This window comes from Zootoca vivipara, chromosome 2, assembly GCF_965207765.1.
Source record: "Zootoca vivipara chromosome 2, rZooViv2.hap1.1, whole genome shotgun sequence".
NCBI classification, from domain to species: Eukaryota; Metazoa; Chordata; class Lepidosauria; order Squamata; family Lacertidae; genus Zootoca; species Zootoca vivipara.
This window is the reverse complement of record NC_142584.1, coordinates 39,672,038-39,692,707: the sequence shown is the minus strand read 5'-3', so window position 1 is coordinate 39,692,707 and position 20,670 is coordinate 39,672,038. Positions and strand designations below refer to the sequence as shown.

Sequence of the window (20,670 nt, the reverse complement as noted above, 5' to 3'; positions counted from 1 at the left end):
CTAGTCTTAGGCTATCAGGGTCACGGATGAGATTAGATGCCGAATAAAGACATGAAAGAAGAATCTGGGGTGAAACTGACTTTTCTCTTTGCTTCAACAGGAGAGCAAGGACTTGGCTTTACCAGAAGGTGACACTTCAGATATATCAGTTGTTCCCATCGCACCCATGGATGATTATTTCTCCTTCATTAACCGCATCCATGGCAAGCAGCTTGAAGCTGCTAAGGGCAAAGTAAAAAGTCCAGCCCCCAAACCTCTCAGTGCCCAGGATCCTAGCACTTCCTCCTAAAGGCACAGATCTGCAAGATCTCCTCTCCCAAATATACCATGCTTTGCTTTAACCTCACATTTCCTCCACCCCAGCATTAGGGATGTAATCTACAAATATTTTTGAGAACAAGGTTCTTTCAATGTCCTTGCATGAGATATTTGTCAAGTCCTACTACCCAAGACACAAGCCCACAGCTTGTTGCTCAAATCCACTAAGCCCTGGCACTGCTTCCCCATAGGATGCAAGCAGTTCTACTCAAAGAGTCCCCCATCCCACATACACATCAGATTCCTCTACTTCTATCCCTCTTAACATGCCTAGCAGTGTTCCCATGGACATTGAGGCAAGTGCTGCCTCAAATGTATAAATGCAATTAAAAAAGATTTCTCGGAACAGAATGTAAAATGGGTAGTCATTTATGGAACGGGGTCATGCCCAGCAAGAACAGAACACCGTGAAAGTACGTTGGATTTTGAATATTGAACAGTCAAGCTTTCAATGCACTGGGTGATTGCACAATGGGACTGCCAGAATCATAGAGTTCTCGGGGTGTGTGTGTGTGTGTGTTGCACTTTTAGTTTTCAGAAGTCACAAGAAGGGAAGTTTGACAAAATGTTTTATGTAAAAGAGAGATAACGGCAGGCTGTTCACCTGCAGCACCAAACTACTTTTCTCCTGTCTTCATAAAATTGCATTATATATTCCAGCAAATCAAAGGCCTGTTCAGACATCTGTCTTGCACCCATGCTTTTAGCAGCCCATTCACACTAAACAGTAGTTTGTTTTACTATGGTTTAATGTGATGTGCAAACCAGATCAATGAGAGAAGAAAGCAGTGCAGAAGAACCCACCTTGATAAAATAGATCTTCAGTCCAAGGAGGACAAGTAAAATATAACTTGCATCTCTGAAGAGACCCAGATACCTTTACTGAAAGACAGAGATTCAGTCTTTCTATAAATAACTTTTTATTCGAAGTGACTCTCCTAAGACAGCTGTCAAACTTGCAGACAGGGTTCAGCAGCTTCACCCAACAAGAGGCAGAAGAACACGAAGGAAGCAGCCTATATCCTCTTCCCCCTTTCCGTTGACGGCCATGGAGGCATGCACAGAACCATTATTCAGGAATACAAAGTGAAACTGCTTTGCAATTCCCTTCATCTCTTAGTACAAAAAGTGTTTTAGAGGGCATTTATTAAGTTAAAGTAGGATATTTGTGATAACTTTCTTGAGAGTGCATCAAACCCTGGGAAGAAAGGGGATGATGCTACAACATTATTCCTTAGCTGCCTGCAGCATCCGCTCCTCGTGTTTCTTCCTCATTCTCTCTTTGAAGTCTTCCAGTTCTTTTCTCTGGAGAAGACAGAAGTGCCAATTTCATCATAAATGATCTGTTCACTTAGACTGGGGGTAGGCTACCTGTGGTCCTCCAGTTGGAATCCCAATGCCCATCCGTCCTAGCCAGCATGGCCAATGGTCAGGAAAGATGGGAGCTGCAGGCCAACATCTGGGAGGCCACAGGTTCCCCACTCCTGGATTAGACATATAGTATTCATTGCTGAGGCATATTTACCTGGTAATTATCTTCCGGTGGGTATATCTCTCTCTGAAGGAAAAGGATCAAAAAGGAAATCATATTATTAGAATATTAGAAACTATGCCACCTAAATTTCCACTGCCGTACAAGCAGAAAGCAGGCAAATTTGTCAAAAACACCAAGAGGGCAGGGAAAATACAGCCAGCTGGAGTGAGCGAACAAACCAACATTCTAAGAGAACTGAAAAGTCTTCCTAATTTTCAAGAGACTGTCACTGGGGATAGAATCACAATTGTAGAGTTGGAAGGGAACACTAGAGACATCTGGTCCAATCCCCTGCAATGCAGAGATCTTTTGTCCAACCAGGGGCTCAAAGCTAAGACCCTGAGATTAAGAGCCTCATGCCTAAGAAGAACTTTTCCCTAGGAAAGAAAGGGTTAAGTCCTGGCCTCTTAACACAGTTGAAAAATCTTGTTTATTTTCCTAATAGTTCAGGTATCAAGTACAGCCACCAAGGGAACAGCATCGGAATGCTTGGGGTAATCCTAATACAGTAGTGGCAGAAGTGGGTCTTTAAAACTAAAACTGAAGGAGGCAATGCCTCACCCCCCACAAATAGCCCAGGGTTAAGAATGCTCAGTAGTCACAGAATATATACTGAGAGCTGAAAAATAAAAAAGGAAGAGGAGAGAAGTGGGAAAGCCCTGCTTGGAGGGAATGGCTGACTGGAACCCTGAACAGGAAGCCTCCTTTTAGGAGAGAAGATGTGCTGCAACATTTTTGCCGCAGGTTCCACCTGTTATTATAAATTTTGTTTATTTACAGACCAATGACTCCTGCTAAACAGCAGACCAGAAGCAACTAGATGTATTGTGTGCAATGCCAGCTTTTGCATACTTGCTTGTAGAAGCCAGGCTCCCAGCAAATGGCTGTTGAGTAAAATGCAATAAAAGGAAGCCTGGATTTTTCTTTTCCAAGTCCAGAGCTGAAATCAGCATGAGAACTTCAAACAACAGATAAAACCTCACAGGAAAGGTTTGGAAATGATTTCATTAGCCCACCCACCCTGTTCTTCCCTTTCTAATTACATGACAAAACTGACCTTCCGCTTGATAACATATTCTTCAAAATAATCTGCCTGATTTGAAATCCAGAACATAGCAACAGGAAAAGATAAATACAGCATCATCTGCAAGAGAAAGGAGATAGGAAGTCAGATAGTAATACAGCTGCATTGCTTAAATCCAGCAAAGGGAGACTTTGCTGGGTTTTATTATTTTGCCCAATCTGGCCCTTGACGGCAGAAGCTTCCCTCTTGCCCCTTGCTAAAAGGTCAGGAAGACGACCATCATATGGCAGAGGTAAAGGTAAAAAAAAAAGGGTAAAGGTAGAAAGGAGAAATGGCAGAAAGGAAGAGAAACACATCTAGGTTGCAGGCGAAGTTATTGTGCACCAGGATGCGGAGGGAGAGAAGGAAAGGATCACTGACAACACCAAGGGCTGTGCTTCTCTCTAGTCTAGGGCGAAGGAAGACGCAGGGCGCAGCGGCACCTTGGGCACATTAACGAGCAGCGCATTTCACCAGTTTCCGCATTAGAATTGTAACCACCCCGACCTGCTCTTCGGGGAGGACAGACGGCAATTCCCTACAGATACCCGCGAGTAAGCGTAGCCTGGTCTTTCTACGTGCTTCCCCACATTATGCATGTATGAAACCTAACATATTCAAAACTACATCTATTGCCTTGAAAATAAGATCGAGCGATCGAGCTGCCTGTCCTTACAGTTACAGTATATATTTTAACCCATAAAACCAAAGCTCTCCGAGGCACGTGGAGGGCTCCAAGGGGGGAGGATCTTATCTTAAACTCGCATGTTGGCCAGCGAGCCCCCCAAGAGCGAAGAGAGAGCCTGCCAGGGGGGGGAATCACCAGATGAGGTTTTTGCCCCGGGAGAGCTTCACAAGACCCCGCCCCCTTTCTGTCTGCAAAAGAGAAATCCCCACCCCCACCCCCGGAGGACCCCGCGCGCCACAGACCCGGAACACCTCCAGCTTCACCCCCATAGCGCCGCTTGGCCGATGCTGAACGGGCCCCGCCCACCCTTTGGCCCCGCCCCCACACACCACGCCCCTAAAGTCTTCCGAAGATGGCGCCCGCAAGCAACATGGCGGCCGGAAAAAGACGGAAAGGAAACGTCCTCCCTGTCGGATGACCAATAGGACTGTTGCTGGCCAAGTGACGCGAGCGGATGAGAGAGCCCGAGCTCTGAACCGCAGCTGCGCTTGTGCGTCATTACCGTGCGCCTCGCTCGTTCGGTCCGGGTGGGAAGAGTCCAAGATGCCGGAGCTGGAGACGGTGTTGGGGAAGCGGGAGCTCTTCTTCGTGAGTAGGGCCCGTTGGGAGGGTGTCGGGGGGTGAAATGCGCGGACGGGTCCTCCCGAGGCCGAGCTCCCTTTCGTCCACAGAACTTAATTCTTTCTTCCCCGCCGCCGCCGCTGAAATAAAAGGCGACGCTTGCTTCAAACATGTGCAGAGTTCTTTCCCCTCAAGATTGAACCAAGTAAAGGAAAAGCGATGTAATCCTTCTAATGGCGAGTCGCTGAGTGATAGCCTTGCACAATAATCCTACTTTGCATTCGTGCAGCGAATTTTAAGTGTTCAAAATGTCCCGTGTGCCAGTGTGGTGTAGTGGTTAAGAGCGGTAGACTCGTAATCTGGGGAGCCGGGTTCGCGTCTCCGCTCCTCCACATGCAGCTGCTGGGTGGCCTTGGGCTAGTCACACTTCTCTGAAGTCTCTCAGCCCCACCTACCTCACAGGGTGTCTGTTGTGGGGGAGGAAGGGAAAGGAGAATGTTAGCCGCTTTGAGACTCCTTCGGGTAGTGATAAAGCGGGATATCAAATCCAAACTCCTCTTCTTCTTCTTCCCGTGTACCGTGTGGTATTTCATGGCCAGGCTAAGTGTTGTTACAAGAGAGAACCACGGTCTCTTTGTGCCCTTTGACTCACTCCTTCTTGTAACATCTGCCAGCCTATGATGTTAAAGTGGGGTGCTTATCATGATGTCACTCTATTTTATTTTAAGTAGACATTTAAAAAGGAAGAGGCTTAGTGACAGCTGCTGTATGATTCTTTGTAACAGCCTTTCTCAACCTTGGGTTCCCAAATGTTGTAATTCCTGTCATTTCTAGCTAGCAGGACCAGGCCAGGGATGATGGGACTTGTGGTCCAGCAATATTTGTGACCCAAGATTGAGAAATGCTGCTCTATAATATCTGTTTTGGTCCTTACTAACTTACAGTAGTTCTGTAAGGTAAGATTGTACACCCCCCCCCACACACATTTGAGCTTAAAGCTGGGGCCAGAGACTTGCTAAATATTACTTAGTGAATATGTGGCTGCAGTAAAATATGAACAGATGATTTTTCGGTTCATTTTTCATATGCTCACATGTAAAATTAGGTAGCATTTTTCAAAAGCATGAAGATAGCATTGGGAGTGCCTAAGTTATAACGGTGCTGCACAAAGAAATATACCAGTAATAGTACATCCTCTCTCTAAATTTACATCTCCTTGCTCCTCACCCCTACACAGGAAGAGGAAGACTTGCAATATGAAGAAGAAATATTGCGCAACCCCTTCTCTGTCAAGTGCTGGATCCGCTACATTGAGTTCAAGCAAAATGCTCCTAAGCATATCTTGAATCTGATCTATGAGAGAGCTCTTAAGGAATTGCCAGGCAGGTATGCATTTGTGTCTTTCTTTTATGTAAAGTGCTTTAGCAAACTGCATGAAGGTAGTAGGATAACTTTTTCCAATCCAGATTTTCATAAGACATTGTATAAAAAATGTAAATGAAAGGCTAACTCTTAACTTCTCCAGAGCTGAAGGGTGTTTCTTCTGAAAGCAGACAGGAATACCCTCAGCAGATGGAACCCCTTGGCAAAATCTTTTACTTTAGTGTTAATAGTTGCCCCCTTTGTTTTTTGCAGCTACAAGCTATGGTATAATTATCTTAAGCAGCGACGGAAGCAGGTAAAGAGCAAGTGTGTAACGGATCCCAGCTATGAAGAAGTGAACAACTGTCATGAGCGTGCCCTGGTCTTCATGCACAAGGTACAGTGGTTGGTGATATGTTTAGAGGGCTGGTAACACCTGGGAAAAGTGAGTCAATCATAATGGCTGCTATTCTGGCTGGGTTATGATGATGTCTATGTGAAGGCCTCACATATGTTTTGATTCCAGAGCTGTTTCTCAGATGTGTGCATATGTGGAGTACAATAATAGCTCTAGTATACCACTTTCTTTTTTTAAAAAAAACTTTTTAATAAATTTTCCAATTAAAACACACCAAATCACATTGAAATTTTTCCCAATTACATTATTACAAATCCAGATTAATCATACAATTCCAATTAAAGAAAACATGCCAATTATAGCCAATTATACTTAATTTTTTCAGACTCCCATGCCTCAGATTCCCAGAGCTCCCTGCTAATCAGCAATACCCATTGCTTCCTTTTTAATTCATCCCTTATTAAACAGCCTACCACTTTCAACTCTCTTAAAAACAACAATCTTTAGCCTAAATCTGTGAGCTTGTCTCAAAAACTGTTGTAGATGCCACATAGCAATGGAAAGGAAATAATAAAAATAACTGGGGAGCTCCTTCCTTAAGAAGAAAGCCTTAACAAAAATCACTGAAGCGTTTATAAACTGATGAGCCATTTTGTAGAGATTTTTTTTATTCAAAACACTAGCACTTGAGCCTCCTAGTGAAATTAATTGATTGCAATAGGTTTAGGATAAGCAAAAAGGAAACACACAAAGGTTGTTGGACACTGTTTCAGACGGCCGAATCCTGGCTATGTCTGGGAAATTCCAGACGTATGGCATCCCTAGTACAGTGGTGCCTCGCTTAACGAATGCCCTGCTTAACGAAATTTCCGCTTAACGAAAGGATTTTTCGAGCGGAGGTTGCCTCGCTAGACGAATGCGTTTTACGAAAAATTTGTCTAGCGAATCGCTGTTTCCCATAGGAATGCATTGAAATTCAATTAATGCGTTCCTATGGGCAAAAAAAAGGTTAAAAAAATTCAGTGCATTCCTATGGGATTCGCTAGACGAATTTTTCGCTATAAGAAAAGACCTGTGGAACGAATTAATTTCGTCTAGCGAGGCACCACTGTATTACAAAGTGTGGAGCTTGCAAGTAAGTTTGTTGGCTTTTTGAGTAAAGAAATGGATAAATTAGTGGAGTCCATTAAGCAGAATTTCTAAAAATGGAACAGCTGTATTCAGAGGCTGTGACTTTCTTGACTGCTGCATGCTAGATGCAAGCCACTGTTGCTGTCATAGCTCACTTGTGAACTTCCTAGTCGCGTATGTGTAGCCACTATTAGAAGCAGGCTGTGGGACAATGTTAACCTTCGGTCAGATCCCCAAAAGGAGTTGCTATTTTCTTATTATCTGTCTGATTGTAGATGCCTCGAATATGGCTAGATTACTGCCAGTTTCTTATGGATCAGTGTCGGATCACCCGCACCCGTAGGACCTTTGACCGAGCACTCCGGGCCCTTCCCATCACACAGCACCATCGTATCTGGCCACTCTACCTGAAGTTTGTGCGTCTGTATCCATTACCCGAGACAGCTGTACGTGTCTACCGCAGGTACCTGAAGGTAAGGGAGTCCACATGTCCCCAACTAATTTGTCTTACCAAACTCTTCCACCTCTGAGCCATCTGCGTAATCTTTGTAGAGAAGGTGTTGTCTTCCTTGTGCAATGACTGCCTAAATGGGTTTCTTCTCTTTTCGGCTCCTTTTCATTATTAGCACTGAATGAATTCTTGTCCTGCTTTTAGTCTTGTGCATAGCCCTTGTGAAACTTCTACTGGAATACTATACTGTATTTGACTTGGGTACTCATAGTGTTTGGAAGTGGCTAGAGAGTGTATAGAGAGATCAGAAGGCTGTGGAACAAATTCTTCAATGGCACCAAAATATTTGATTGATTGCATTTATGACAGAGAACAATAAAATTGCTTTTTCAGCAAAGAGAAATCCCTTCTCAAAGGGACAGTATTGGACAAAAGTGTTATTTAATTGGGTACCTCTCTAGATCAGATCAGGGAGATTTTCCAGAAATGCTAATGCACACATTTCATTGTGTTAACCCAAGAACTGGCCTTCAGCTGGGAGTTGAGATGCAGAAACTTGTTGTAAATTACATCAGAAGCGCCCAATAATTTTCTTTTTTCTGTTATTTTTAAAGAAACCGAGACACCAGATGCAAAGGAAGCCACAATCCCTTAACCTTCAGTAGTTTCGCAGAACAGGAAATTTCAGCAGGGACAGGGTTTTTTTTTGCAGTTTAGGACTCCTGAACTAGGACACCTCTTTACAAAATGTTGGCTGCTCTAAATCTGTAGATAGTAGTCTGTTTAATCTCCTGCTGTTTTTTATTTTAATTTTTGAATAAGTGAAAATTTTGTCACGTTGCATAAAAGAAATCACACTTGTTCCCCCCAACAATTCTTAATTAGCTATAACACACCATGCACAAAGGGTTGTAAGCTATTCCTTGTATTCTTAGCTAACCTTGAGTTGGCACTTCTAGTAGTGCTGCAATTAATCTACATTAACTCTTCTGCTGCCACTATTTTGGTCTTGTCAGCATTCTGGTGGATTCTGAGCTGTATGTGTTTTTATGTTGCAGCTGAGCCCGGAGAATGCTGAGGAATATATTGAGTACCTGCGCTCCATTGACCGCTTGGATGAGGCTGCTGTCCGCCTTGCCGCTGTGGTGAATGATGAACGCTTCATCTCCAAGGAGGGAAAATCCAACTATCAAGTGAGGCTTGTGGTAGCTGGCAGTCAGCCCCCCCAAATTATATGGAGGACCTATCTTCTCCTTCATCCAAAGATGCCTGCTGCAGAACAACCTGTACACTTGATGCTTTTCCTGCCTCTCACCGTTGCCAAGATCTCTCTGACATCTTGTCCTCTCCGTTGCAGCTGTGGCACGAGCTCTGTGACCTCATCTCGCAGAATCCAGACAAGGTGAAGTCGCTCAATGTTGGGGCCATAATCCGGGGCGGCCTGACTCGCTTCACCGACCAGTTGGGCAAGCTATGGTGTTCCTTGGCAGACTACTACATCCGCAGTGGGCATTTTGAGAAGGTAGTCACCTAGGCCTGAGGGTTTGTGCTATGATGTAGGGACTTGGCTGGAGTCACATCCCAGGGGGAACTTCACAATGGCACAGAGTGTAATGTTCAAGTCTTTCAGCTATTTCCTCTTAAATTCCTCATTCATCTGGTCTGAGCAAGACCTCACATTTATTTGGTGAAAATCTTGGGGTTGGAGACAGACATTAATTTTTATGAAGGGTTGAACACAGTTTGAACAAAAGTCTGCTAGTAATGGCAAATACGTGCCACCCACATGTACCCCTACTAAGCAGACTTTATAGGTGTTTCTATTGTTCTGAAAACCTTTTTGACCAGAAGGGAAGCCTATTTTAGATCACTTTGAACTCACTTAAAAAGAGATATTGTCTGTCTCCACTCTTCTCCTAATTCACTCTTTTAAATAAGGCTTTTACTGAGCTTGTAGGGATCAGATAATGAACAGTAGGCAAAATAACCAACAGAAATCCTTACAACCCACCAAACAAAAATGGAAATGGAAAAATCTGGAAGATTGGCAATAGAGGAAAGTTACTGAGCATAGAGGAGGGACAAAGGATAGTGGGTGTATCTCCTATGATTTTCTTCTTTTATTATATTATTTCTGTTCTGCCTTTCTGCCCATCAGAAGAATTCATAGTGTCATGAAGTGTTCCAAGTTTGTGAAAAGTCACTAGGGAAAACAAATAAGAATCCTAGTGCTTTCTGGAGTGACTGTACATAACAAGCAAGATTTTCATGTCTTAATGTCATGCCAGGTAGATTTTTAGAAATCATTGTTTGTTTGCTTTTTAAATTGGTACCGAGGTCAGCAGACAGGTGAAAAAATTGTGATGTATGGACAGCCGGAGGAGACTGAGAATTAGTACTCAATAACGTGTTTCCTCCTTTGGGACATTTGAACAAGCCCTCAGTTGTTCAGGTTTAAACGTCTGGGTGATCCTGTAACTTGATTCCTCCTCAAATTAGAATCAAAGGCAATGTATTTAGCCCAGAGGTTTTCAACCTTTTTGAGTCCACGGCTCCCTTGACCAACTGCATTCTTTCTGCAGCACCCCTGTGGGGCTCAGGAGCCCAGTTATGTCACCCCCTGCCTGCCGAGCCGGCAGCCTCTCACTCTTTTCGAACACCCTCTCTTGTGGAGTGAGTGTTCCCTCAGCCTCCTCTCCCCAGGGCAGCTGCAGCTGCCACCCCTGGTCTCTTGAGTTGCCCCACCCCCCCAAGAGTGATGCCTCCTCAAACTGCCCCACAGGGGCCTGGGAAGCAACCCCTGGCTGGCCACAGAGGCACCATTCACCTGAGGAGCTTGTAGCAAGGACTGCTGCAACAAACATCTGTGCAAGCCTTTGGGAGGCAGAGACACAAGAGGGCATCAGAGGAGGGAGGGAGGGACAGAGATCAGTGTTGCCTGCGGCACCCCGACCATCATTCAGGGCACCCCAGGTTGAAAACTACTGATTTAGCCAATAGACTTTGTATTTGATGGGCAACCTAGTGCGTGATTTCCCCCAGCCTGAACATCACTGTTAAATATAGGGTTGAGCTCTGAAAGCTGTTAGAATGCAGTTGTCACTTTGGACTGAGTTGCGGGTACCTGCTCTTTCTTGGCATAGGAATTTTATGTTGCCTATTCCAAATAACCTCTTTGTAGATCATTTTCATCCCAGAGGCAGTTCCTCTTGGCCCACTGTTCCCTCCCACAATAAGAACAAGCTTTGAGTTCCATATATAGGTGGCTAGGGAAGGTGTTTAGGGAAGTTTTTAATCTGTGATACTTTAATGTATGTTGGTAATTGTTGGAAGCCGCCTAGAGTGGCGGGGGAAACCCAGCCAGATGGGCGGGGTATAAATAATAAAATAATAATACATACATACTGAGTGGTGATTGGTGCTTTCTTAAGAGCATTTCTCATGAAGCTGTTTGGTAGCTGGCAGTGGGAACAGAGACCACAGGTATTGCTTTGCAGACTGGAACAGTAATCCCTTCACCCTCTCTGTCTTAGGCTCGCGATGTCTACGAAGAAGCCATACAGACTGTGATGACAGTGCGGGATTTCACTCAGGTGTTCGACAGCTATGCCCAATTTGAGGAGAGCATGATCGCTGCCAAGATGGAGACCAGCTCTGAGATGGGACGTGAGGAGGAGGGTAAGAGCAGCGCAGGAAGAAAAGAAAAGAAATTCTTCTCCAGACTGCATCTAGGAGAATGCATGCCAGAGTGGCTGAGACTCCTGAGGGTGTCTCAATTCCTCCCTAAACTCTTTCAAGTTGTGGTGGATGTTTCTCCCTGGGTTTGCATCATTGATAAAGCCTTATGTTAAAAGAGCTTCCCTCTCCCTTGCCCATTGGATGTGGACCCAGCAATTCTTAATTCATGTCCTTTCATTTTGTGGACATCCTTTGGAGCTTGGGATATATATATATAGAGAGAGAGAGAGAGTCCCGCCCTTCCTCCCAAAGGAACCCAGGGCATAGCTATAGGTATGAAATGTGTAGGTGAGAAAATAGAGGGAGAATTTCAGCTGCACCATCTCTCATTCCTGCTCTTTTGCCTCCCTGGGGAAACAGATGACGTGGACCTGGAGCTGCGCCTGGCTCGCTTTGAGCAGCTGATCACACGCCGGCCCTTGCTTCTTAACAGTGTTCTCTTGCGCCAGAATCCTCACAACGTCCACGAGTGGCACAAGCGGGTGAAGCTGTATGAAGGCAGACCTCGTGAGGTAAGGAAATCCCCACAGGAGGGATTGCATGAACAGACCCAGCACTGGGAACGGGGGAGCTGCTGGACTTTCAGGCTAGCATGCAACCCCAAACACTGGGTTGCAGCATCAGTGATGAATGGCGAAGTTTAGGGTATGGAGCTGAATCTGAATCCCCTTTAAGGAGCTGCTGCCACCCAACTTTGGTTGTGTCACTGATGAAAGTAGAGACAGCATTTCATCCATTCGGGCTCTCTCTACCCCAAGCGAATTTCATGAAGCTTCATAAAGCTTCTGTCTACTAATGGGTGCTCAGCACATTGGAGTTTCCACATTTGCTCAGAGGGGCATTCATAGATGGGTATTCATGCCGGTCTAATTAAGCTGCTGCCTGGAAGACTGACCTGCCACACAGGGCTGAGCTGGAAGTGGAGAGCTAGTTCTCCTACTTGTCACCATCCAGTAGCCCTCTAGATCTGCTGAGAAGCAGGCTGTTTTCTACACTAAAAACTTCATTGGGATTGTACTAGTTGGCACTTCCCAGTTCCTCTGTATTGTGCTTTGCCACCAAACCGTGCCGGAAGGAAGGAAGCTAGGAACCTGCCAGAGCTCAATCTTTTCTTTTCTTCTACCTCTCTCCCTGCTTCCTGCAGATCATCAACACATACACAGAAGCAGTGCAGACTGTCGACCCCTTTAAAGCTACCGGAAAGACACATACGCTGTGGGTTTCTTTTGCCAAATTCTACGAGGTCAATGGACAGATCGAAGACGTGAGTGATGCATGGGTTTGGGAGGCTAACGCTGCTCTGTCCTTGCCTTTCGAAATGTTTCCTGCCTTACTTTCCTAACTGTTGCCCAGAAGCACAACAGAGAGTCGGGTTCTGTGTTGTAAATGCCCTTCACAACAGCTGCCTCAGGCTTTACTCAATGCATTTTTGTTACTGTGTTTCATTCTTGTTGCAAATTGATTCAGGAATTTTGGTTGTGGTGAGCATATTCAGTCAACCTAACCCAAACTCTGGGAAGCCACCCATCCTTGGTGACGCAGCGTTACTTGGATGATCTGCCACACCACATAGCCTAGTCCAAGGAGAGGAGATGCTGAAATGGGGGGCTCTTTCTGGCCCTGCTTTCCCCCTCACCTTGCCTACATTACTGTTCCCAGGCTAGAACCATTTTTGAAAAGGCTACCAAGGTGAACTTCAAGCAAGTGGATGAGCTGGCCAGCGTGTGGTGCGAATATGGCGAGATGGAGTTGCGGCACGAGAACTATGACCAAGCGCTGCGCATCCTGCGGGTGAGCAGAAACAGGGCGGCAGGCATTTGATAATCCAGAAGTGTTGCTTTTTGGGTTCCCAAAGGATTGCTTTGGAGTTAAGGGCGTATAGTCATGCGATCAAAAATAAGACTCCTTTCTTCTGTCCACATATCCCTGAATGAAGTTGGAGCTCTAGTTATTAGCTGAATAGTGCGCTGTAGCTAAATAAGAAAGCAGGAAGCCAAGATTTCTAAGCTTTTGTGTTTCTAACAATGTGAGGCCACCCAATTTCCTGTCTGCAGAGATAATTTATATGTAAAGAGTGAGAGAGAGAGAGGTTCTTAGGGTGGGATTCAGCTAAGTTGTTGCAACGCAAAACAGAGGAGTCCTGTCCCCACAACAGGACTCCTCTGCACGTGTGTGTGCGCACACACACACACCCCAAAAGAAAATATGCTCTGGAAGTTAGAGGCTCCTCAGAACAGGTTTAGGGGGCACACGGGGAGAAGGGGGGACGTCTTCTTGCTTGAGCAGGCCTTGTTCCCCATGTGACCCCACTATGTGAATTCTACCCTTGATCATCAGGGTGTGCTGCTAGACTTCCATATGTTCGGCTTCTTCCACTTTCACCGGCATCTGTTTTCTCTTGTCCCTGCAGAAAGCCACAGCCATCCCAGCTAAGAAAGCAGAGTATTTTGATTCCTCAGAACCTGTACAGAACCGTGTCTACAAGTCCCTCAAGGTTTGGTCTATGTTGGCTGACCTGGAAGAAAGTCTTGGCACCTTCAAGGTAAGTGGCCTTTCCTGGCCTCCATTGTCTGCCAGAGCCTTCTGGAGTTGTGGGAAGGGCAAGCTTTTCCTGTCTGGAGCTGTCATAGAAGCCTGCCTCATCCAGACAGGAAAAGCATTAGCTTTGGGTTTCTGTTCTTCTTTCCTATCATGGCACTTCTCTCTGGCTGTTTTAAGTATTATTCAATCAGCTTTAATCGCCTTCTGTCCAGAAGTGTCTGAGAACTATCCGAGGAAGCAAGTACTGTGGGCAGTAAATGTCTCCTTGAACTAGCAGGGAGAGACAGAATAAGGGTCAACATCTGGGAATTAGACTAAAGACAAATTAGAAATCCGGCTCCAATTTAGCAGGCAAAAGGATTAACCACTGGAACAAGCTCAAAACAGTCTTCTTCTTCTTTTTAAAAAGCTTTAGCTAGGCACAAATGAGCTGGTTTTTGAATTGGCATTCCTTGGCTTTTGAGTGGCACAAAATCAGTGGTTAGGTATTCCGTGGACCTCTTGGTTTGCTAGCTAATGCTATACTTGGAGATCTTCTGAACCACCCAAAACAACAGACCCTCACTGCTTCCTAGTCATCTTTAAGCTATTCTAGAGACTGTACTCTCCTCTCCTCCCTTTCATCATGGCTTTGGCTTTGAAATAGTATGATGCTGAGGCATGGACTGTCATGCTGCATCAGCTGCTTCCTGTGCCTGGCTGGAGAGGAGCATTAGGGCCCAGAGAACTGGCTCTGTTACATGGAGCTCTTGTAAGTCAGTAGCAGAGGAGCCTTGCACAACTCAAGCCCCTGACCTCCCGATCCCTGAAGCGAAGTCTACTTCAAGAAACTGAGTGGGTTTTTGGTAGCCATAGCTTCTTTCAGCATATTTCTCTGGGCTCTTCTGACTTCTTTCCTGCCTTCAATATTTCCCCCTTTTATGCATGATTATTTCTAGCTAGCCTTTTAGAAGTGGCTGGGATATTTTTAATGCATTTCCCTTTTCTCTTGGTTTTAATGTATCTATGTGAGGGTTATTGTCTGTTTGGTTGCACGTTGCTGTGGATTGCCTTGGACAAGATAAAGTAGTTGACAAATGTAATCAATAAATAAAACACTATGTGAAGGACACAGCAGTCTGTAGCTACAGTTCTTGCTCCCATATTTTCTGACAATCCAACTGGGGCCTACTGATTCCCTTTGATGGTAATAGGGAGCCTTGTTTACCGCTTGCATTGAGCAGCTATGGGCAGCAGCCCTGCCAGCTCTGCATTAAAAGGCCCTGCTGTATTGACTGCAGGGACTTGTTCCCTCCCTCCTGATCTCCTCCCTCTGTATCTCTGGGCATAGCTGGGGAAGGGACAGTGACTGAGGGCCCCAAGCTGTCTCTGTAACTTGGCTGTCTCTTTGTGGTTCAGCCTAATATTGAAGTTTCTTTATGTCACCACCCCTAGTCTACTAAAGCCGTGTATGACCGCATTCTGGACCTGCGCATTGCCACCCCACAAATCATCATTAACTATGGCCTGTTCCTGGAAGAGCACACCTACTTTGAAGAGAGCTTCAAGGTGAGTTGGCCGTATCAATACCTCGGTCTGCTCTCATAGCAGCTGGGGGAGGGGGAAGTTGCCCATCTGGTTGGTTTGGGAGCCACTGAATTGTAAAAGCTGCCTGCTGCAAGCTGTGGAGCTTGAGAGAGAGGAACTTGGGCTCAAAATATCTACTGTGTGTGGTGTACTTCTTAGGTAGCAGAGCAGAACTCTGCAGATCCTACACCCCTGTAACCTTTGGAAAGATTACCATGCAGGGTAGGATTCAGCTAATGGGTCCTGTGATTCATTCCTTGGCATCTCTGGTTTAAAAGACCCTCCAGGTAGCAAAGCTGGGAAAATATTGATCTATTCTGGAGATACTGGGTTGCTGCTGTCAGCCAGAGCATGGACTGCATAGACCACAATCACCTGACTCAATATGGTGGTTTTCATATAGGCAAGAGTATACCAACAAGAAGAAAGTTTATGCAGTCTTGTTCTCACCATTCCTTCTCTCCGGCAGGCGTATGAGAGGGGCATCTCATTGTTCAAGTGGCCAAATGTGTATGACATTTGGAACACCTATCTGACCAAATTCACCGACCGCTATGGTGGCAAGAAGTTGGAGCGTGCACGGGACCTCTTTGAACAGGCTCTAGATGGCTGCCCCCAGAAATATGCTAAAAGTAAGCGGAACTGTGCTCTGTTGCAAGGGAGAAGAGGCAGTAAAAGCCTGGGGGTGGGTCAAGATGGGTGGGTGGGAGCTGATGGAAAATGGGAAAAGCCGAGTCCTGTTTTCCTGGGGAACGGAAGCTGAGATACAGGAAACAGGAAGGCCAAAGCTAGAGGACTTGCTCCCAAAGCGAGCCAGAGGGCATCTGCCTCCATAACCCAGTGGTTGCCATTGTGGTGTTCTCCAGAGGATTGCAGTTCCCATCTGCCTCAACTGGGCTGGCTTAGCCAGTAGTCTGGGATCATGGGAGTTGTAGTTCAAAATATCTGAAGGGCGCCCCCTAAGGTAGCCAATCTGTATTGAGCAGGAGCTGTTGAGATGGAGAGAACATCTCTGTCACATCCTCTTCAGTGCAAGAGGGCAATCTGAATAATTCTCCCTTAGGGCAGTGCTTATTTAAAACTTTTCCTATGGTCTCTGGAGTGTCACTAGCGTAGTCCATACAGGGCCAAAATGTCTTTGTGAGAAGAGTTGACCCAAAGATTGGGGGTGGGGGAGGAATGTAGTTTTGCTTTAATTTCTTCTCTGTTCACAGCTATCTACCTGCTGTATGCCAAACTGGAGGAAGAATATGGGCTGGCACGCCATGCCATGGCAGTGTATGAGAGGGCCACTCAGGCTGTGCAACCGTCGGAGCAGTATGACATGTACAATATCTACATCAAGAGAGCAGCTGAAATCTATGGGGTCACACACACACGTAGCATCTACGAGAAGGCTATTGAGGTTAGTTCCTTCTTTCCAAATAAATAATGCTGCGTTTAAAACTCCAGGTTAAGCCTCTTGCCCTCGCCTAGAGAGGAAGTAGTCTACTAGGTAATGGCTGAATAGGATAGTGTTCCCCTACATGATATGGGGTAAATACAAATACAGCTTCTGTAATCACTATTACAACAATGAGGATAGTGTGCAATATGCTGCTTTTGCTATTATTCAGCACAGGTCAAAGTGTTGAGTGCTACCTTTCTATAACAGCTTGGGACCACTTCCCAGAGATACCTGCTTGTGCCCTGAGGTCCACTGCAGAAACAGGGCTGATGGATAGCAGTGAGTGAGCCAGTCCTTTTGATTGCGACCCCCAACCTTTGGAAGGCTGCCCTCGGGGAGGCTCACTTGGTGTCCACACAAATCTTTGTCATCATGCAACAGAACTGCTTAACATCAATTCAACTTGTGTCTTTTTCTGTTGCTGTGCTCTTATTGCGTCCCTTTCGGTTTGCAATATGTGTTTGGATGCTTTTGTTTTTAACTCGTTAGCCATTGGTGGGCGGGCCATTGATGGTCAGGGTGCAATTTTAACATGTATCCCCATTGCAGGTGCTGACGGATGAACACGCTCGGGAGATGTGCCTGCGCTTTGCCGACATGGAGTGCAAGCTGGGTGAAATAGACCGAGCTCGGGCCATCTATTCCTACTGTTCGCAGATGTGTGATCCCAGAGTAAGTCACCTGGTGGACTCTCCTTCGTGAGCAGTTTCTAATTAAGTTGGATGACCATCTGTCAGGGGTTCTTTAGCTGCAATTCCTGCATTGCAGGGGGTTGGACTAGTTGACCCTCGGGGACCCTTCCAACTCTACAATTCTATGATTCTGTGATCTCTCTCACACACTAGAGAACTAGTCATACATCTGCCTGAGTAAGACCTTTTAGAACCCAGTGTGGGTAGGTGAGAAAAGCTAACTCTCCATTATGTTCAAGGATAACTCTTTCGGCATCATTAGTATATTATTATTATTAGTAGTAGTAGTAGTATAACTTATTTATTGCAGTGATGCAAGGATTTCCATTTCTGGTGCATAAGATACACTGCACAGGAACAACTCATCTCTGAACACAGACACACCTCCGTTTTGCTTTTCCCATAGCAGAGCTCAGGGGAAAGACTAGTGAAACAAGAAGGAGAAGTTCCACTTGATCTGTTGAACTGTGCAGTGACTGCCTTCTTTCCCACCCCACCCCTCAAAACACTTTTTCTTCTCCTGCCAGACTACTGCCAATTTCTGGCAGACATGGAAGGAATTTGAAATCCGGCATGGGAATGAAGACACTATCCGGGAGATGCTTCGCATTAAACGAAGTGTGCAAGCAACCTACAACACACAAGTCAACTTCATGGCCTCTCAGATGCTGAAGGTGTATAGCAATGCCACGGGAACAGGTAGGTCTCCCTCCCCTGCACAGGTCCTGGCAGAGAGGGGTGTCTGCTGCTACATCTCCTGTTCCGTTCTAACCCCTCCTCTGCCCTTCCCTCCTGCTTGTCTTTCGGTTTCAGTGTCTGACCTGGCACCGGGGCAGAGTGGCATGGATGACATGAAACTGTTAGAGCAGCGGGCGGAGCAGTTGGCAGCTGAAGCAGAGCGAGATCAGCCCCAAGCTAAAGAGAAGATCCTGTTTGTCAGGTGAGTGTACTGCAGGCCAGGGAGACTTGCTTAACCTCTTCGCTGTAGGTCACCACCCAGCATGCAATACACCAGGGGTCATATTTCAGGTTGGGCAAGAACCAAGCTGTTTGTCCTAAGCTTGCAGAGTTGTAGAAGTAGGGATGGCCACATGAGGTGGCTGCTGCTGGAAATGGGAAAACATGCAGTATTCTTGCCATGAGAAACTAGGCAGTAGACAGAATCTATTTAATGTGGAGTGTACATTACTTTTTATCTTAATGCATGTATGTTCTGTTTAGAGGTTTTAAAAATATTTTCCCCTGGAATTTGGCTAGAAGAGGCACAGAAGTATAGCCAGGGCCACAGAAACCTTCTTGTGCTTATTAGTGTGCCTACTGTCTCCACTACTGCAAATGTTTTTTTATGGTTGTTGGGCGGGAGAAGAGACATTTTTAAACAATTGCTCAGTTTGTCCATCTGCTGTGTTAGAATTCTGTATGTGTCCACATGCACTCAAGTTGGATAGGTGGTGGAATTCTAGTACTTATCCTGATTAAACTTGTGGCTCCATTGGGTAGCGGCAGGCACACACTGTCAGATCCAAGCTGGGCTTAGTTGTTACATGACTTGATCCTGGAGTCTTGTCTGCTAAATGTTATGGTGAAAAGTCTTAAGATCTTGACATTAGACTAAAGCCTGAAACCAACACAAAACAGGATTCCTCTCCTCTTAGGAGTGTTTGCAGATCAAGGCAGAGGGAGGAGTGTAGCAATGGTGTGACTTGTGTTTTAACCTCCAGTGGCCCCTTCACTATGCATTTTGTTGTGTTGTGTTTTGCTTTGATGGTTGTTACAGTGAAGCCAAATGCATTTATGGTCATGCGGATAGTGAAGCTGTAGAGTTGAGTTAACGCTGCAGGTTCTAATAGTTGGTGTAGCTTATCTAGTGGCTTTCAGTTGCAGACTGCAGTGGAGAAGAGACATGTGAACCTGTAAAACCAGCTTGATCTTCTCAGGATGGACCTGTTTCCTGCAGTATAGGCATGGGGCAGTCACTGTGTGAATAGTACTGTGCTGGCTCCTGTACGATTCACCAGTTTCTTGTTCCTTATTTCTAGGAGTGATGCTTCCCGTAGTGAGCTGGCTGAACTCTCCAAGCAGGCTAACCCTGATGAGATAGACATCGATTTGGATGATGGAGATGAAAGTGAAGATAATGAGCCTGACGGTAAGTAAGAGAGGGTGCTGTATGGTCTAGCTTCTGAAGCGAATAGTCACAAAGTAGACTAGGGTTTAGCAGTAGACCTCTAGGTGATTTGCAACAGAGCAGCAAGGGTTTCTGATCTGCCAGGTCTCTAAAAAGTCTCCACACACGAAAAAGGGGGATTGCTGAAGATACTTTTGGCAAAACTAAGAGTATATTTTTGTGTGAAAAGGAGAGTTCAGCTTAGTTCTGGCACAAATCAGAAATGGTTGCTAGAGTGCTGAGGTTCAACCCAGCAACGTTATTTATCTTAGCCTGACATCTGACTGTTCTGGCTTTATATTGATTATCCCAAATCTTCTCTCCTACAGAGGTGCAGCTGGAGCAGAAGAGTGTTCCTTCCGCTGTGTTTGGAGGCCTTAAGGATGATTGAGCGACTGCAGATGGATGAATTGCTTTTGAACTAGGGCTACAGGTGTCGTATCTGTAAAAGCTGGGCTTGGTGTAATTTGTTTGTTTTCCTTGATAGTATCCTTTTCTATTCTGTCATCTTGCTATTTATAAAATATTTTTATCAAATGTCTGGTGTAGGTCTGTATGGGAAACTAGCTCAATTGGTTAGAGCAGACATCCCCAAACTTGGCCCTCCAGATGTTTTGGGACTACAACTCTTATCATTCCTAGCTAACAGGACCAGTGGTCAGGGATGCTGGGGATTGTAGTCCCAAAACAGCTGGAGGGCCGAGTTTGAGGATGCCTGGGTTAGAGCATGGTGTTGGTAACACCAAGGTTGCAGTTTTGATCCCTGTAAGGGACTGCTACAAATTTGTGCATTGCAAGGGGTTGGACTTGCAGCTCTATGAGAAAAGTTGGGCAACGATGCCAGCTGCTAGTTTGAATAAGCAACCTGCACTGCCAGCTGCTAGTTTGGCATACTTTTCATTACTGAAACTCTAACTCTCTCCTAAGCTTAAAAAGTGTAATAAAAGGGACTTCTTCAATATATGTCAAACACTGCTTTCAGTTCAGTGGCATGTTCAATACAATGGAGTACTTAACCCCCACCTTCCTAATGGAATTTCCTTAACTGTGCTG

General features: G+C 45.5%; 2 protein-coding genes across 2 annotated transcripts; one reads left to right on the top strand and one right to left on the bottom strand.

Moving 5' to 3' along the window:
• Positions 1-1,221: 1,221 nt before the first annotated feature.
• Positions 1,222-3,883, bottom strand: PET100 (PET100 cytochrome c oxidase chaperone). Its single transcript, XM_035104792.3, has 4 exons — positions 3,846-3,883; positions 2,910-2,996; positions 1,844-1,876; positions 1,222-1,623 (listed from the first exon to the last, which is right to left on the bottom strand). Exons 1-4 carry the CDS (start codon positions 3,870-3,872, stop codon positions 1,546-1,548), a joined length of 225 nt encoding a protein of 74 aa, XP_034960683.1. The 5' UTR covers positions 3,873-3,883; the 3' UTR covers positions 1,222-1,545.
• Positions 3,884-3,946: 63 nt separating this feature from the next.
• Positions 3,947-20,154, top strand: XAB2 (XPA binding protein 2). Its single transcript, XM_035104786.3, has 19 exons — positions 3,947-4,191; positions 5,402-5,550; positions 5,800-5,923; positions 7,291-7,488; positions 8,525-8,659; positions 8,824-8,988; positions 11,000-11,144; positions 11,565-11,716; positions 12,349-12,468; positions 12,864-12,995; positions 13,615-13,746; positions 15,180-15,293; positions 15,781-15,943; positions 16,526-16,716; positions 17,308-17,430; positions 17,978-18,149; positions 18,264-18,390; positions 19,490-19,599; positions 19,947-20,154. Exons 1-19 carry the CDS (start codon positions 4,018-4,020, stop codon positions 20,006-20,008), a joined length of 2,688 nt encoding a protein of 895 aa, XP_034960677.1. The 5' UTR covers positions 3,947-4,017; the 3' UTR covers positions 20,009-20,154.
• Positions 20,155-20,670: the final 516 nt, after the last annotated feature.

Coding starts and splice junctions, on each gene's coding strand:
- PET100 (XM_035104792.3), bottom strand. CDS start 3,872: ATGGGGGTGAAGCTGGAGGTGTTCCGG. Junction 1,877..2,909: donor AATATGTTATCAAGCGGAAG/GTCAGTTTTGTC, acceptor CTTTTCCTTCAG/AGAGAGATATACCCACCGGA. Junction 1,624..1,843: donor CACCGGAAGATAATTACCAG/GTAAATATGCCT, acceptor TGTCTTCTCCAG/AGAAAAGAACTGGAAGACTT.
- XAB2 (XM_035104786.3), top strand. CDS start 4,018: ATGACCAATAGGACTGTTGCTGGCCAAGTGACGCGAGCGGATGAGAGA. Junction 4,192..5,401: donor GGAAGCGGGAGCTCTTCTTC/GTGAGTAGGGCC, acceptor ACCCCTACACAG/GAAGAGGAAGACTTGCAATA. Junction 17,431..17,977: donor CGCAGATGTGTGATCCCAGA/GTAAGTCACCTG, acceptor TTCTCCTGCCAG/ACTACTGCCAATTTCTGGCA.